The 18,207-nt window shown below is 39.8% G+C and overlaps 1 protein-coding gene across 3 annotated transcripts in view; it reads right to left on the reverse strand.

Annotated features, from left to right (window-relative positions):
* OXNAD1 (oxidoreductase NAD binding domain containing 1) overlaps positions 1-18,207 on the reverse strand; it is a 36,266-nt gene that overhangs the window by 16,985 nt on the left and 1,074 nt on the right. For 2 of the 3 annotated variants that reach the window (XM_054020510.1, XM_054020511.1), the window contains exons 2-4: positions 13,942-14,100; positions 12,552-12,615; positions 3,771-3,877 (exon numbers count right to left, since the gene is read on the reverse strand). In XM_054020510.1, coding sequence (XP_053876485.1) covers positions 3,771-3,877; positions 12,552-12,615; positions 13,942-14,072 — 302 coding nt within the window. In that variant the 5' untranslated portion in view covers positions 14,073-14,100. Of the gene's footprint in view, positions 1-3,770; positions 3,878-12,551; positions 12,616-13,941; positions 14,101-18,207 lie in introns of those variants that run through there. The other variant, XM_054020512.1, reaches the window with a different exon arrangement.

The following is an 18,207-nucleotide window of genomic DNA, read 5'->3' on the forward strand; positions in this document are numbered from 1 at the left end:
CTCAGCACCTTTGGTAAACAGGCTCTAAGTAATTAGACTGGGAAGTTGAGTAAAGGTGATCCAATTCTGTGCTGTAATACTTACTGTACCAAAGAACACCTCAACTGAGGATACTAACGCTCTGTACCACCCTCTACAGGAAAGGAATAAACTGGAATGCTCAGACTAGGATGGAGGGCACTTAAACCACAAATCACGGTCCACAATCATGCCAAAGTAAGTATTCTGGTTATGGACAGGGGAAATTACTAGTTTCTTAAAACCCTGTTTGAGATCACACCAAATTCAAACTAAAATTATTAAAAAGCATGAATTTTCAGTAAAGATTTAACCTTCTAAAATATTACTTACGCAAGTGTGTACCTTTTTTTAAAAACACATAATTTTTTAAACTTGGCTCACTATGGACAGCAGAAGTTTTAATGGGCTACGTACTATGCTGTAATATAATATCTTGAACTGACTTTTGCTTCTGAAGGCTTGCCTTACTTTAACAGGGTGTGAGATGACATGGGAGGACTTCCAAAGTAATACACTACTGGTGACGGTTTAAGTGGAGTAATTCTAGAAAAACATATCTATCCAACAAGGGGAAGCCAAGATAAGGGAAGATGCTGCATTTAAAAAGAGGAAAGAGAATTTGTAAACTTATAGGTATGTCTCAGTCACATATCCTCCTTTGTCTGTTAAAGTTTTTAAAGCCAAACATTCAGAAAAGAGATAAATATCCAACAGTTGCTGGAATAAGAAGTTAGAAATATTAAGATGAGCTTAAAGTTACTGGTCCTTTGTCCTTCAGCCCTTCGTGATACTTAGAAACAAACATATGCATGCACAATCTATCAAATTCAAAAATTCCTTATTATAGCAACAAATCTCTTCTTGTTCATTTTAATTATTACTTGTAACTTGATAGACAACAGAAGTCTATTAGAGCCTGGGACAACAAATCAACTTTTTTTGCTTATGTAAACCAAGATTATGAAAGCTCCATTTTCTGTGTTAATACTATGAAGACAAACTTTAGTTCTGGCATCTCACTGACATGTTAGGCTTTTCTATTCAGGAAATTGTTGATTCTTGGCACTATTCCTCAGAAAACATGACCATGGTTTATAGCTTCCAGTACAGAGAAGTTGACATGCCAAAAAACAGCCTTAGAATACTTTCAAGGAAAAAGAATATGAAAAGAGTAATTATAATTAAAGCTTTCACTTTTCAGAGTGATAATTGCTAAAACATTTTTGATGGGTAAATGTGTTTTTCAAAGAACTGGCAAGCAAGAATTTAATATGCGTCACTCCACACGTGCAAAAACTACAACAAAATGCTCCACAAACAAAAATTATTGCAATCAACATCTTGTTTTTCTGGTTCTAAATTTAAGAGTCTGGATATTAAGACTACATTGGTAACACATGCTGTTAACACCCTAGCAGTTAAACTTTGATTCCAGCAAAAGCAGTTTCCAGCTGGACTAAGCCAACAGCAAGTTTAAATAAAAAAAAAAGTTAAAGGACCACTGTGAGCTGTTTGCAGTGTTGGTCCCAGGATATCAGAGAGACAAGGTGGGTGACGTAATATCTTTTATTGGACCAACTTCTGTTGGTGACAGAGAGAAGCTTTCGAGCTTACACAGAGCTCCTCTTCAGAGCTGGGACATGAAGAAGAACTCTGTGTAAGCCTGAAAGCTTCTCTCTGTCATCAATAGAAACTGACCCAATAAAAGATATTACCTCATCCACCTTGTCTCTCACTGTCAAGAGTGAGAGGTCCAGATTGTAACTTATCTTACAAAATACTATTTGAATTGAAACATGGAATTCCTCCTGATCCTGAAAAATGCTAACACTCCTAAAACTGTAACATTGTTTAAATAGCAATTGTGACCCAGGGACTGCTTGGTGCCAACTGCCAGAGGGCACAGAGGTGCATAGGTTCTTACAGGTATCCGGCAGATGTATGCATAATAGTTCACCGAAGGGTGGCATGTGAGGTCCCTACTGAGAGTCAGTAGCCCACTGGTCATCATACTCACTGTGAAGTGTACACAAAAATAATATTTAAGGAGTTAGATATCTATACTAAAAATTATGTTCTTGAGGTCTTGAATTAAGGCAAGTGACATAACTCGGAAATGTTCCATTCAGGCAGGAGGTAACAGACACCTATGTCCTTGTCTGGTCATCTGTGTATTGTACACCTCACAATGGATGCCTATTTGCCTACCGAGCCCCAGGCTAACTAAGAGATTGCAAAATCTAGGAGAGAGGGAATTCTCAGTAGGAAACAAACACCTGGGTGAGGGGGTGCTCTGGTTTATGAATAAATACAAAGGATTGGGCTGTTATATATTGGGATGCAAGAGCACCCCCAGGTCCTTCACCGAGAAGGCAAGCTGACAGCATGCTTGTCTCATAAAAGGAGGATCACAGCCAGCCTAGCTATAAATCGCTGCAAGGATTTTTGGGTGAGCAAAACTTAATTAGACATGAGAATATCTTGTTAATTATGTTTAGGGTCTAGCATGCATGTTATGGTTTTATTTTATATGTAACCATTCTTGTTTCCAATACTTCTATTTGCTATTACTTTGAATCTCCATGGTTTGTTAAAGAAACTTATTCCTGATTTCACTATAAATATATCTAAGGGTACATCTACACTACAGGGGGGAGTCGATTTAAGATACGCAAATTCAGCTATGTGAATAGCGTAGCTGAATTCGACGTATCACAGCCGACTTACCCCGTTGTGAGGACGGCGGCAAAATCGACTTCTGCGGCTTTTTGTCGGCGGCGCTTACTACCACCTCCGCTGGTGGAGTTAGAGCGCCGATTCGGGGATCGATTGTCGCGTCCCGACGGGATTCAGGCGGGTAGTATAGACCTAGCCTAAGAGCTCCATGTTCAGCAGAGGAGGCGGAATTGGTAAACTGGGGTCTACTGTTTCTTTGGAAAAAACAATTCCGTAAACACTGCAAGCATCCAGCGGACGAGAGGCTGGGCACTCCAGTGAGATGATTAGAGGGCTAGAGGATTGGGGTGTGCCAATTGCTACCTGTAGAATAACTACGGGACTTGCAAGGCTTAGAGGGGAGTACTTGCGTTGCTCAAGGCCAGTAGAATTGGGGAGCTGACCCCCAAAAGGCACAGATAAGGATTCTTCATGCTAAAGACAGGTGGTAGCAAGGAGCCTTAAAGCCCTGGGGATCCCTGGGAAATGTCACAACAGTTAATCCACAGAATGGCCTAAGCAGTGAATTGGGTTTGTTTTCAAGTATACACCTACCCAAACTAACCCAGCAGATCTAATTTTAGGGGGACAAAGGTCAACATCACTTTTTAGGGTTTTTTAATTATAAAATTGTAAAATCAAATTAAAATTAACTTTCACATTTGCAGCACTCAGTCTCTGCTCCATTGTGCAGCTAGCTATCAGAGTAATGGAATACAAGTAGTGTGTAAAGATATTCATAGAACAATAAGTTAATGGATATAAACCACAGGTCATCATTGAAGGAATCAAAATGAAAACTGGCAAATATTAATTTTTTGTCTATTTGTATGAATATGGATATATTTAATAAAGCACAGTTTACAATTATGAGGTTGAATTTAACAGCTATTTTATACAGCATTTATGACTAAAACAGTATGTTATATAAATATAATGGAGAATCATTATCCCAGTATCTTCCTTTTAACATTTCATCATCCTGGGCTTTCTGTAAGCAATTTCCCCCCCACAAAATCAGAGAGAAATCTTACCACTGTCCTGCTTTAAAAGTAAAATCCTTATTTGTGACAGCCAAGCGAAGTCTTTTAACTGTTTCAGATTCATTGGTGATGCCACACACTTTTGCTGGAGTAATAACCTAGAGAAAGGAGAATGAATCATTATATTACAGTATTGTCATTTTCAGCAAATGTGCTTGAGACCGTCCATGGAAGTTATGCATCATTAACTATAGCATTTCATAATTTTAAAACATTACCACGTATCCACCACAGTGGGAAAATAATAAAAAATAATAATGGAATCACACAGAAAACCACACTTCATTAAATGTATACAACAACTCCAAGATTTTTTGGACATTTTAATCAGGGTTAATCTAAACCTGTGTATAAATTTAAATTATTTTCATCCAGATTAAATTGAACTGTATACATTCTAGATTACTTTTTTTTAAAAAAAAGTAAGATATATCTAGATACAAACATGCAACATTATCCCCATCTGGCTATTTTTACTGAACATCTATAATGTACAACATTCACACCCAGCAAACAGTGTGAACTGAATGATTGTGGAAATCGTAAAGTAATCTTCAAAATAAAGACTCTTTTCAGATATCCAAAAATCTCTAAAATGGAACGGCTATAAACAGTCACTATGGCCCTGACTCAGCACGGTACTTGTTCCATCAGTTTCCATCAGACTATTACTGTGCTTGCTAAATTGTATGTTAGGTGATCTTTGGTGAATTTGGGGCTACCACCAGTGGTTCCCAAACTTTTTCTCTGTGTGATGGGAAACCTCACACTAGAGCTGAAGGGGTTAAAGAGCAATTCTGTGCTCTGATGACCCCACCCAGCCGCACCTGCAGAGCATGACCCAGATTGAGGTGGAGCTTAAAAGGAAGCCAAAAAGCTCAGAAGGGGTTTTTTTACAAAGCAGGGAGAAGGCTACCCTACCAGCTCCTGAGAAGGGGTGCTGCAGAAGCCAACTTTTAGAGACAATGAGCCTATCTGCTGGACCCAGACATAATGAAGGTATCGTTAGTACCTTTTTCTATTACCGTCTCACAATAGAGAACAAAACTTGGACAACAAAGTGGGTGGTAAAAAAGGGAGGGCAGCTGTAAGGTACTCCTGAATGCTGAACCCTTACAAGCCCTGGGCTAGAGCCTGGTGGAGTGGGAGGGTCTGGGCTCCCCTACCATCCCTCTCTGCATTAAGAAGGGCCTAACCCCTAATCACTAGGTGATGCTTCCAATGAGCACTGACCATTATACTCTGTATGACCCCATTTTCAGAGGTATTGCTTCCCATGACTCTAGACAGCATGGAAGACACAGTGTGAGGTCACGCACATCGAAGATGCCAATTTGTGCCATAAAATGGCATCCTCCACAGTGTGCCCTTGCACAAAAGGTACATGCGAAGGATGCCATTTTGTAAAGTGGCATTTTCCCCACACTCAGGATCCCCATTTGGGATCATGACCCATTGTTTGGAAACTGCTGGGTTACCTAGTTAGGTAAAACTATCTCTGAAGGAGAGATCTCCCAATAGGAATCATGTGGCTGTTCACAGTGTGACGTTGTGCAGTCTATATGGTTTTATAAAAACTTGATAATAAGTCAATATAATGTAACTGAGATAGTTTTAGAGAAAATACGGTAATAAGTGAATGTAAGTAACTGGGATATGCCTCATGCAAAAGGTCTCTTGTAAGGTATCATTACAAAGCTTATAATCTACTGAGTGTGATCATCTGATTTGTATAAATGTACCACTCTTGTATCTAAAACTAGAAATATAAAATGTAACTCTGAGGGCCTATTGTAATTGGGTAAAGTGTGGACCATTAATGATGGTTTGGAATCTTGATGACTCCCATTGTCTGCAGATGGCTGTATTTACCTGTGAGTCTTCCTGTATATGTGTGTGCTGGCAAGTGAGTAATGAAGTCTTGCAGTGACATGTGATCATGTCACCTGAACTGGAATCCATCTTTAACCTGGTGCTTTTCCAGTGAGGGGGGGTGGAAACCCAGAGAGACAAAGAGTTCCCGCCTTATGCAAAAGATATATAAAGGGGGGAAGAGAACAGGGAGGGAGAGGAGCCATCATGAAGAATCCCCTAGCTACCACCTGAGCTGCAACAAGAGCTGTACCAGGGGAAAGGATTGTGCCCAGGCCTGGAAGGTGTCCAGTCTGAGAAAAACTTACTGAAGCCTCTCTGAGGGTGAGATTATCTGTATTTAGTTTGATTAGGCATAGATTTGCGCATTTTATTTTATTTTGCTTGGTGACTTACTTTGTTCTGTCTGTTACTACTTTGAACCACTTAAATCCTACTGTCTGTATTTAATAAAATCACTTTTTATTTAGTAATTTACTCAGAGTATGTATTAATACCTGGGGGAGCAAACAACTGTGCATATCTCTCTATCAGTGTTATAGAGGGCGAACAATTTATGAATTTGCCCTGCATAAGCTTTATGCAGGGCAAAACGGATTTATCTGGGTTTAGATCCCATTGGGAGTTGGGCATCTGAGTGCTAAAGACAAGCACGCTACTGCGAGCTGTTTTCAGGTAAACTTGCAGCTTTGGGACAAGTGATTCAGACCCTGGGTCTGTGTCTGGAGCCAGACGGGAGTGTCTGGCTCAGCAAGACAGGGTGCTGGAGTCCTGAGCTGGCAGGGAAAACAGAAGCAGGGGTAGTCTTTGCACGTTGGGTGGCAGCTCCCAAGGGGGTTTCTGTGATCTAACCCGTGAGTATTGCTGCCTGCATTCTGTTAGCAATACTACATCCCTACCTGTTTGCAAGCATCTGGGGACCAGGGACCCCAAAACGGGCTAGAACCCCCAGGAGTGACATCATATGGTTTCAAGGTACTGAAAGGAAGTGTGACCAGAAACAAACAGAAATTTTACAGGTGCTGCCTCCGCCATGGACAGTGTCCAAGTCTCTGGCAGTAAGTTCAGGGGGAGGGTGTGACAGTGTACCCCATAAGGCTTTATGGGGAGGGGGTGCTTATAAATGTATGGATGACATAACTGGAATATGTTTTGTGCTGCCTGTGCCATGTAACATATCTCCGTAAGGGTTATGGTCTACTATATCTATTCATCCTATTTGTACACATATATCATTTTCTACTCGAGGTTAAGAATATGGGCTGTATGCTTGCCTGATTTCTAAGTAAGCTTTGTGAGGCATTTGGTCAGCTTCTTTAGGAAGGAATTTGCCAGGTTAAGTACCTGATCAGGAGACACTTAGGAAGGATGCCATTTTGTAAAGTGGCATTTTCCCCACACTCAGGATCCCCAGTTGGGATCATGACCCATTGTTTGGAAACTGCTGGGTTACCTAGTTAGGTAAAACTATCTCTGAAGGAGAGATCTCCCAATAGGAATCATGTGGCTGTTCACAGAATAAGCATTCTGCCCTCACTCTAATACAGCGTTTCTCAAATGCGGCTACTGTGGCTGCATGCAGCCACCAGGGGCTTTTCTTGCAGCCATAGCCTCCTGGGCTGTGATTGGGGTGGGGGAGGGAAGCTCTCCCCCTCCCTGGTGCTCCTCGATATACCACCTTGGTGTTGGTTTCTGGGGCCGCCAGCAGGGGTTGGGCCCTGCCCCCCTCTGGAGACAGCTGGGGCACATCACTAGCGGAGCAGCTGGTGAGTTCCCTACTTTCCCAGGGGTGGTGGGACTCCGGTTTTGGGCTTCAGTCCTGGGTAGCGTAGAGGCAGGCTCTGGCTGCAGGGCTTCAGTCTCCAGCTCTGGGCTTCGGCTCCACGGCAGGCCCCAGGCTCTGGCTGCATGGTTTTGGACTCTGTCCTCCGGCCACAGGACTTCGAGCTCTAGAGCCCTGCTGCCTCCCTGGCTCCCACTACCTCCCCTGGCCCCCAATCCAGGGCCTAATTTGTCCACAAACTTGCCAGGGCTGAGTAAGTCTGCTGTGAAAAGTGATACTTGTATGTTTGTTAATATCACTTTTCACAGCAGACTTGCTAGCTACCAATAAATAAATTATAATGCTTTGGATGTGTATATGGGCATATTTATTTGTTTTTCCTAAAGTTAATTGTTTTATGAAATTGTCAGAGTGGCCACCAGGAAGAGTTGGTGGCTGCACTCTGAGACCACCAAATAATTTGTTCTGAGAAACCCTGGTCTAGTGGATTTAACAAATACAGTGTGATCTTTACATATTGCTTGTTCCCAATTCCTTACCCATAATCCTTCCTCCCCTCACAATAAAATTTAACTTTTAGTTTACTACTTCATAGTGTTACACTTAGTTTCTCTGTTGCAAACTTCAATGTGTAACTGACAGAAATAATTATCTGTAAATAGTTCACTTCTAACTGTACAAGTGATCCTTCCAGTTTACCAAAAAGTATAAAATCTGATTTATCCACAGACCTATGGTTAGTACCAGACTCAGGGAAAAGTGACCAGGGATTTTGGGTGTCCAATTCAAGGTACCTTAAAGGGGCATTATTTGCATGAAGTTGGCACTGAACACACTGGAAAACAGGCCCCTTTACCATGTCAAGACAGGCACCCAGAATCACTAGTCATTTTTGAAAATCTTGGCCCAGCTACATAAAAATGTTTTGACCAAAACAAAGTAAAGTCTAGTTTATTTTTGGTTTTTGAGAGCAAAAGAAGTCATCAAAACAAGTGGGTAGAAAATCTTCATGTAAAAAATGTTGACCAAGGCAACCTTTAAAAGGAGACCAGTAACTGACTAGTATCACTGGGAGAAGTTTGGAGTGAATAAATAAATACATATCTACATAAATAATTGGATATTTAAGATGACTGAAGAAAAAACAAACCTACACTTGTCATTTCATTTAATTAAATCTGTTTTTCAGTCGCTCTGAATGAAAAATTACATTTCACTTCTAGATTAATATATTTACTTGTTTTCATTTAAGATAGTCAAACGTAATTTAACCACAACGGCCACTGGAATCTCCACTACATTAGTGGCATATCTTTCCCCTTGCCTCATGTCATAGGGCTGCTTACTGTACAAAATGCAGTTTAACCTGCATTTAGCCATGAATTTACACATTTACATTATGGCATCTACAGACATAATGTGAATCAATTATTTGCATGATCAGTAATAAAATATTTTGGAAATCTTGAGCTCTACTTCTGAGGCTTGGGGGAGGGGGAAGCTACAGTTTAAAAAGTTGTTCAATGGCCAATATCACTATTTTGTTTTCATGCTATGTTTCCTATTTTAAACCTCAGTTTTTTTCTGATTTTTTTTTTTCCTCCATGAACACTTGTCATCCAGCTGTAAATGTCTAATTTAATATATCTTGCTTCACTGTGCCCAAACTCTCTATACCTGGTTCTGGAAGAAACTAATCTCATTCTAGGGGTATGTGTTTATGCTTTAGCCGCCACAATACCTCCTAAAATAAGATTTCTTAAAACAACCAAAAACCTGAGATATTTAACATTTGGGAAAGTGGTCCTACTCTATCATCAGATAAATGGCTGAACATTAAAGTGAGTTAAATAATGAACTTCCATGTTTTGATGAGAGCACTTGTAACATAGCAGCATTTTGCCCAAGGCCCAATATGTCACTGAGAATGGACAGAAACTTTTATACAAGCATATTTTTCTTGCTGGCGGGAAACAAAGACTCTGGTTGGAGTGGGGTACCTGAAAGCCATAGTTTTGACTTACTAAATAGTACAGGTAAAAGGCTAATGACAAGAGCTACGAAGAATAACACTATATTAAATAAGGGCCAGATCTTACAATGGAGGCTGCCAGAGACTGAACCCTCCACCTGTTGACTTCAATTGGCCAGGGTCCATGCAAGTTGATCCTGTTGCATGATCATAAATGCTTTCTCCACAAACACACTACACCAAATTCTGCCCTACATTTATGCAACAACTTGGACTTCAATGAGACTGCAAGGATGCAATTCAGGGGAGCATTTGGTGCACTGGGTAGCAGATAGATACATGTCGTGAAGAATGTATCCATCTACAGGATAAAACAATCATATTAATGTTCAATAATACAGGGATACAAACAGACTGTCAGCAATGTGTATCAAAACATATTCTTGTTTTATAATATCAACAGCTAACTTGCATGATACCTGTCCATCCTCCTTTCCCCACTGACTTTTTTCAGTTGTTGTTGAAAATTCAGCAAAACAGAATTACTAGTTTTGTAAATAGGTCAGTCTATGTCCTAGGCTGTAAAACATTTAAAAAATGTTTAATGCCATCTACTACATTAGCTCTCCCAGTCTGATGTTTCCTACAACACATGATTGTACTATTTCTCATCTGTACAAGATCAAATAATTTAACAAATGAAACTTTAACCAGTCTTGTTCTAATTTAAAACACATGGCAGGAAATGAATTTCTCCATAAAACAACATTTGAACATGTCTACTGTCCAGTAAAACAACAGGACACTTGCCAACTTAAAACAAAGTTAGAGTAGTGTACTTTTCTTTTCCACTTTAATAGACAATATTAAACAGGAAATGCAGTCATACTGGTTAACGAGACAAGTGTCAGGTAGGCTATTTAAATGTTTCTCTTATGTAATGCTCTTGGTGCAGGAAATGTGCATACACTTTTGACATTCCTTCTCCCCATCCCTTCCTAACACCCCCCTCCCTCCCTCTCCCCCCCTCCCCCCCCCGAGTTGTTCTTTGGCCTATATTTTTGACAAAACACTGGAATTTTAATTATTACTCCGTAGTAAGTTGGTGCAGAAAACTAAGTTTTATTGTAGGGCAGGGGTCGGCAACCTTTCAGAAGTGGTGTGCCAAGTCTTCATTTATTCACTCTAATGTAAGGTTTCGTGTGCCAGTAATACATTTTAATGTTTTTAGAAGGTCTCTATAAGTCTATAATATATAACTAAACTATTGTTCTATGTAAAGTAAATAAGGTTTTTAAAATGTTTTAAAAGCTTCATTTAAAATTAAATTAAAATGCAGAGCCCCCCTGACCGGTGACCAGGACCCGGGCAGTGTGAGTGCCACTGAAAATCATTTCGCGTGCCACCTTTGGCACGCGTGCCATAGGTTGCCTACTCCTGATGTAGGATGATCAAGGACCTTCAGAGAAGATTCTGACCATCCATAAGAGTAACCAACTAGCCCAGATCAAGATTTGGCAGACTAAAAGACCCAGACATTCATTGTTTTCATCTGGATTTCATTGTAGATGGACAAAGTTTCAGCCAGTCTTTCTTGCACTTGCTATTTGTGCTACATCCTTGAGTATGTGATAACTAGTGTACTCATCCACGTTACTGCAACACAGAAGTATCCTCCATTAATCTTTCCAAAGGATTACAAAAACCAAGCAAGGTAATGTGGAGAGGGAAGCCAATTACTAATTACATAGGATTTACAGCTAAACAGGAGATTTGAAAGGACCTATTTCTAACTGGTCAGAAATAAAGTGACAACATGTAACAACTAAGAATAAATTAAGCATGGGAAAAAAATAAGTTCCCAGATATTCCAGAAAGTTGATGTAGCAGCACTGAACCCTCCTTTCTTTACTTGCCCTGCACAGTTCTCCATTCCCTCTTCAAGCTAACCAATCCCCATCCCTTAACACAGCTCCACTTCCCAGCTGCATTGAAATAAAAAAAAGATGTAGAATCACTTTACTACTGAAACCTTATTAATGAAGAAAGCAAGTTAATTATATTCAAAATATCTGCAACTCTTTTGTTAACTTATTTAAACTAATTCATTCCAAACAGAAGAAAAAATTTCTGTTAAAGATGCAGCACTTTCACCTTTTAAATCAAAGAGTAGGGAAGTTCACAATACAGTAACTCCTCACTTAACATCCTAGTTATGTTCTTGAAAAATGCAACTTTAAGCGAATCCAATTTCCCCATAAGAATTAATGTAAACCGGGAGGGTTAAATTCCAGGGAAATTTTTTTCACCAGACAAAAGACATTGTATACATGTACAGTAAGTTTTAAATAACTTTAAATAAACAATTTAATACTGTACTCACCACTGATGATTGTGAAGCTTGGTTGAGACAGGGGCATAACAGGGTCGGGGTGCGGGGGTTTGCCCCACTCCAGGCGTTCCAGCCGGGGAGCGGGGTTGGGGCAAGGGGACTTGCCCCACTCCGCCCGGTGCTCCAAGCAGGGCAAGCCCCCAAACCTGCTCCCCGCTAGGAGCGCCGGGCGGGCAGAACAGGGCAAGCCCCCACGTCCCTACCCCACTCCCCAGCAGAAGCGGCGGGCAGAGCAACGGGAACCAAATGTTATAAGGGAACAGTGCAGGACATTAAAGGAGTATGTTCTCTAATAGACCAGCGACCTAATAACATCGTCCCAGTTAATGTTGTTTTGTTAAGTGAGGAGTTACTGTACATATCAGATACCTCTAGAAGATGTTCTCTGGTGGGAAATCCCATGGTTCCTTAAAAGCCTATGTATCAATGATGGTAATACAAATAATAAGTGACTAAGATTTCCTTAACTAGAACAATCCAAACTGAACTAGGAGACTACTAATTCCTGATTAAACATGTCAAAAAAAGAATGACAGCCACTCATTCTTTAACATCATTTTGTTTCACCATCCAAAAAAAACCCATGCCTTTTTACAACAGTGTCTTCGGAATATAAATGCAAAAAAGAAAAATGACAAATGGCACAAAATCTTGTATAGAAAAGAAAGAAGCCTAATCACCATCAAATAGGATTATCCAGTCTCTTCATAACACAAAGAAAAACATGTCAGTTCTGCAGAACAGAACACTAACCTCCTGTCGAAAGTTATTTGCCGTTCTCTCCAGATGATCCGTATTCCTTTTGGATTTCATTGTGCTTCAACAAAAAGCAAATCAAGATTAACGTCATTACTGCAACTGCAAAGCATTAGTGCTTCGCTTAAATGGTAGGAATTTCTATTGACAATTTAACCACTTTAATCAATCTGCCATTCTAGACTATGTTAATTTAAACAAAAATTAAATGAAGTCAGACACTAATCTCACCTCACATTTAATCTTAGAATGCTAACACTAAAGCTGGTTGGGAAATTTTCAATAGAAAATACTCATTTGCCAAAAACTAAACTTTTCACAGGAACATTCGTTTTGACAAAACTTTCATCACACAGTTTTCTCTAGTCCAGGGCAGAAATTCTGGTCACAACCAGAGAGAGATCCCCACACACCATAATAGCCAAGCCTGGTGATTACCCACCGGTGATTTGGGAGGCCAAAGTTCAAGTCCGTTCTGCCTGATTAAGAGCAGAGACTTGAACTTGGATCTCCTGCATCCCAGGTGAGTGCCCTAACCAGGCTACAGCAGTGGCTCTCAACCTTCCCAGACTACTGTACTCCTTTCAGGAGTCTGACTTGTCTTGTGTACCCCAAGTTTCACCTCACTTTAAAAACTACCTGCTTACAAAATCAGACCTAAAAATACAAGTGTCACAGCACACTATTACTGGAATTGCTCACTTTCTCATTTTGACTATATAATTATGAAATCGACTGGAATAGAAATATTATACTTCATTTCAGTGTATAGTAAATAGAGAAGTATAAACAAGTCATTGTCAGTTTGTACTGACTTCGCTAGTGCTTTTAATCTAGCCTACTGTAGAACTAGGCAAATATCTAGATGAGTTGATGTACCCCCAGAAGACCTGTGTACCCCCAGGGGTACATGTACCTCTAGTTGAGAGCCACTGGGCTGTAGAACCTCTCGCCCATGAATATTTACCTAGTTATACAATATGGAACTCTAATAGTAGAGATAGAAAGAGAGAAACTAACTCTATAGCCTGGTGGTTAGGGCACTCATCTGGGCCAGGGAGAGTAGGGACTTGAACCAGGGTTTCCCACAACCCAGATAAGTGCCCTAAGCACTAGGTTATTTCTGTCTCCCTCATATTTTTTTTTTCACAAAAATTGTTGAAAGATTTCAAAAACCCAATTTGAACACCTCAACATTTTTTGTGAATAGAATTCTTGTGTGCCAGCCAGCCCTACTTACTAATGTCTTTAAAATACAACCAGGTGATTGATAGAGTATTTCTATAATTCTTTAAAGAGTTTGTTCAGCCTCAGACACTCATGACACGGTTATCACAATCTCTTTAAAAACAAAATTTTTAGTCGTGTTGGTAGACTGATAACCTACCCATTCATTGTGCAGGAACACAAAGCAGAGTACTTCAACCGTAACAATGCAGAATGAGTGGGGAAAATTCGAGCAGTACCTCTCAGTAACTGAGGAATAACAAAAGCTGCAGAAATGGTAGTGTGGGCCATGGTGTTCCCTGGTCAAAGTCACCAGCTCCTGAAAATTCAATTTAAAATAATTATTAAACAACTTATTATTCAGCTTGATTGCTTTCATCTGTAAATCAATAGGCATCAGGTTTGAAAACAGTTCAAAACCTCCAATATCCTGGGAACATCTCCCCTTTATCCTAAACTATAAAACATAGTTAATTTGGGGTATATATTTTATATCCATCAAATACTTATTACTTTATTTCAAAAGAAACCTTTTTCTTTAAGTGGTCCATGCGGAATAGATTGGTCACAGTTCACTCCCAAGGGGCAGGTGCCCACAGCACAAAAATCAACCAAAATTGTAATCTCATCAAAGATAGCAAAGAATTGAACAGGCATGGAGACAACTATCTTCTCACCCTTACAAATCATTCCTCCGGGTCATCACTGAGGGGGCATACTGGTTGGACAGCAAGGGAAAGATTATATAGCAACCGCCTAGGACACTTGCACACACCCTCTTTCCTAACCATTCAAAAACTACCTTTAAAAACTATGACTGTACACCATGATGATGCAATAAGCATAATGCACTATAGTGATTTGTCTTATCCTCAATAAGACTCATGTTTGTAAAAGCCTAAACAGTAAATTTTCATCTGAAGGTGCAGACAGTTACATAATAAGGTGAGAATATAGCTTTGATTCAAAACCACCTATCATCTGAACAAACAGCTGCACCAACCAGACAAAAGCGAAGTGATCAAGAACAGTACAAGAAAACAAACTAGGAAACCCCCTTGGCTTCACTTTCCAGATCAGGCCCCCTACTGAACCACTATGTCTTTCTGTTTGTACATGCCTGTGTTTTTCTTGAGATTGGATTATCATAATTCTTGATCTCATTTTTAGGATGCAGTTTACTGATGTCGCAGCCTCTTGCATCTCTACAAGTATTCTTAATCTCTCATTCACATTTAAAAATCTTACTTTGACATACACTGGATTTATGTATTGATTTTAGAAGGGATTATTTTTTTTGTTTTTTTCCACTGTGAATTCTTTAAAATGGCAACAATCCAGTATGCCTGACTGATTATACTGTATATTCTAGGCTTTCACTAAGAACTGCATTGGCTGGTTACTGAATAAAGTCTACTGTCCATAATCTTGTGAAAATAGAAGTAGAAGAAAATGGAAGTAGATCCCTCAAATGGAATGCATTTATTATTTATTTAAAATGCCCAATTTCAGACTTAAGTGTTTGCTGCTGCTACTTTTAACATTTCTCAATTTGTGATAACTTTGTAGTGTTTATCTGCACAGTACACTGGAACTTTTTAATATAGGATTCTATAAAAGTGTCTTGTCATAAGGAACCAGGACTGAACAATGGTTTGTAAAAACTTTTTGCTGCAGTATATGCTATAGAATACTCAATTTAAACAATACTCTATACAGTACACACATTTTTAGAAGATGCTGATTAGCAATCTGTCAAATGGACTGACTATTTTCATATAAAGTCACAGTATATTTCCACAAAAAGTTAGAACTGACAAAAAAGTGAGAGGAAAATAAGACAAATGTTTTTTTTAATATGGTCTACAGATTTCTCCCAAACTCTGTGAAGGCTTAGCACAATGTTGTTGCTGATTGTGGGATTGGATTTAAATTGCAAAGGAAAAGACTGGAATAGGCATGTATTTTAAAAAAATACCTGTCATGGCAGCAGGTAGTTTTTTCCATTAATGTCAAACCGTGTACTGACAGATAACTGTAACATCATGTGACAACATCACAATATCAAAGATGCTAAGTACATTTCAGAAAATCAATAGTCAACTGTAAATAAGATATCAGAATACCTAAGGCTTTTGACATAATCCACAAAATTATAAAACAAGTAACATCACTGTCCTTTTTCAGAGATGCTTCTTGTTTAATCCTCCCATATCCTTAAAAACCAGTTCTACTAACCATAACCACATCTGCTGGTAAATGGCCTAACTTTAGAATCCTACTGCAACTTGCTTTTAGGGATTCAGTTTGGCTGGTTTGTTTTAAACAGTTGTGCTTCGAATGTGTTTGCTCCCCTTCAGTAGTTTGATAAAGTTGAAGTTAACCTTCTTTCTACCTTCACTTGACAGTGCCCTTCAAGAGGGGAGTGGTTTTTATCTTTAAATTAAGACTTTAAAAAATTGGGGGAGGCAAGGCCAAAATATGAGCTGAATAGTAAAAATCATTATATTGAACACAAAGACTGAGTTTTGCTGTAAGAGCTGCAATACTCAGGGTACGTCTATCGGGGATCGATTTATCGCGTCTCGTCTGGACGCGATAAATCGATCCACGAATAGATGCCCGTACTCCACCTCGGCAGGAGGAGTAGGCAGGGTCGACGGGGGAGCCGCAGCAGTCGACTCACCACCGTGAGGACAGCCAGGTAAGTCGACTAAGCAGTTGCGTATCTTAGTTCGAACCTCCCCGCTAGTGTAACCCAGGCCTCCATCAGGGCTTGAAAGATTCCCTTAACACACACAATAGTCACCTAAAGACTAAGACCATGTCTATACCAGCGAGTTTATAGTGGCACAGCTGTACTGATCACTCGTGCAGCCACTCTACGTCAACAGAAGAGAGCTCTCCTGTCAACATAATAAAACCACTTAACGAAAAGCTCTCCTACTGACATAGCTCTATGCACACTACCACTTATGCTGGCAAAACTTATGTCGTTCAGGAGGTGTTTTATTTCACACCCCTAACATTAGTTTTGCTGGCACAAGTGGTAGTGTAAACATGACCTTTGGGCTTGTCTACACTTACAGCGCTGCTGTAGCACTTTGTGAAGATGCTATCTACACTGAGAGGAAAGCTCCTCCCATTGGCACAGATACTCCACCTCCCCAAAAGGCAGTAGCTGTGTCCTCACACTGACATAGTCCTGTCTACGCCTGGAGTTCGGTTGGTATAACTGTGTGGCTCAGGGATGTGGATTTTCCATACCTGTGAGCAATGTAGTTATACTGACGTAGGCTGGGAGTGTAGACCAAGGCTAAGCCTACTAATTAGTGGAAAAAATCTGTTCCACCAAGCATGCTCCCTCAAAGCTACCCCTATATAATTTACATTGCCATGTAATCACTTCCCACCCCCAACAAAATCAATTCTAACACATCACCCTATAATTGATAAATTCCATGCTCTCCTATGAACAAATTCTGAGTTCCTCTCCCTAAGTTAATGAATTCTGTGCTATCCCCCACTCTACCCAGAAATTACTTCTGGATGTTTTCTGTTCCTATTAATGAATTAAGGACAACAACCCCTGCCTATTAATGAACCATAGCACTGTCAAGAAAAGATGGAAAGAAGATTAGCTTCAATTTTATCAAACTACTGAAAGGAAGCAAACACATTCAAAACACAACTGTTTAAAATAAACTAGCCAAACTGAATCTTTTGCAGCGCATCTTTTTTTAAAAAAGATTATGAAGTGCTTTGATAATAAGCACTCTATAACAGATATGTTATTTGGGAGCTACTGCCCTCCTAGATGTGCACGGGGGCTTTCGTTTGCCCAGCTCCTGTTCATTTGAACTGCTCCATTCCTTATTTCCCATTTCCTCTCCTCTCTGTTCCCTCCAAGAAAAGCAGCAGCAGTTCCAGTCACTCTATTCCTCCCTTTCCCTCTCCATCCTATTAGAGATGTGGTGCTACTTCCTTGTTCCTCTCCTTCCACGCAAGACAGCACTACAGTGGATCCAGTCTGCTTGCTCCCTCTCTAAGAACAGCGCGGGCTAAAATTCTGTTTGATCACAGTATTTGTTTTTTTCCAAATGGTATTCAAGTTTCTCAAGGACAGCAAGCCATTTTCGATGACAGTACAACATGTTTGCAGAGTGCACTACTGTAAATGTCAATCCATTAATGTTCTGTTAGAAAACAATATACAGTAGAACCTCAGAGTTACAAACAGTGACGTTACAAACTGACCAGTCAACTACCTCATTTGGAACCAGAAGCAGGCAATCAGGCAGCAGCAGAGACCAAAAAAGCAAATACTGTACAGTACTGTATTAAATGTAAACTACTAAAAAAAGGGAAAGTTTTAAAAAATTGACAAGGTAAGGAAACCATTTCTGTGCTCGTTTCATTTAAATTA

Source organism: Malaclemys terrapin, chromosome 2 (genome assembly GCF_027887155.1).
Source record: "Malaclemys terrapin pileata isolate rMalTer1 chromosome 2, rMalTer1.hap1, whole genome shotgun sequence".
In the NCBI taxonomy this organism is placed as follows: Eukaryota; Metazoa; Chordata; order Testudines; family Emydidae; genus Malaclemys; species Malaclemys terrapin.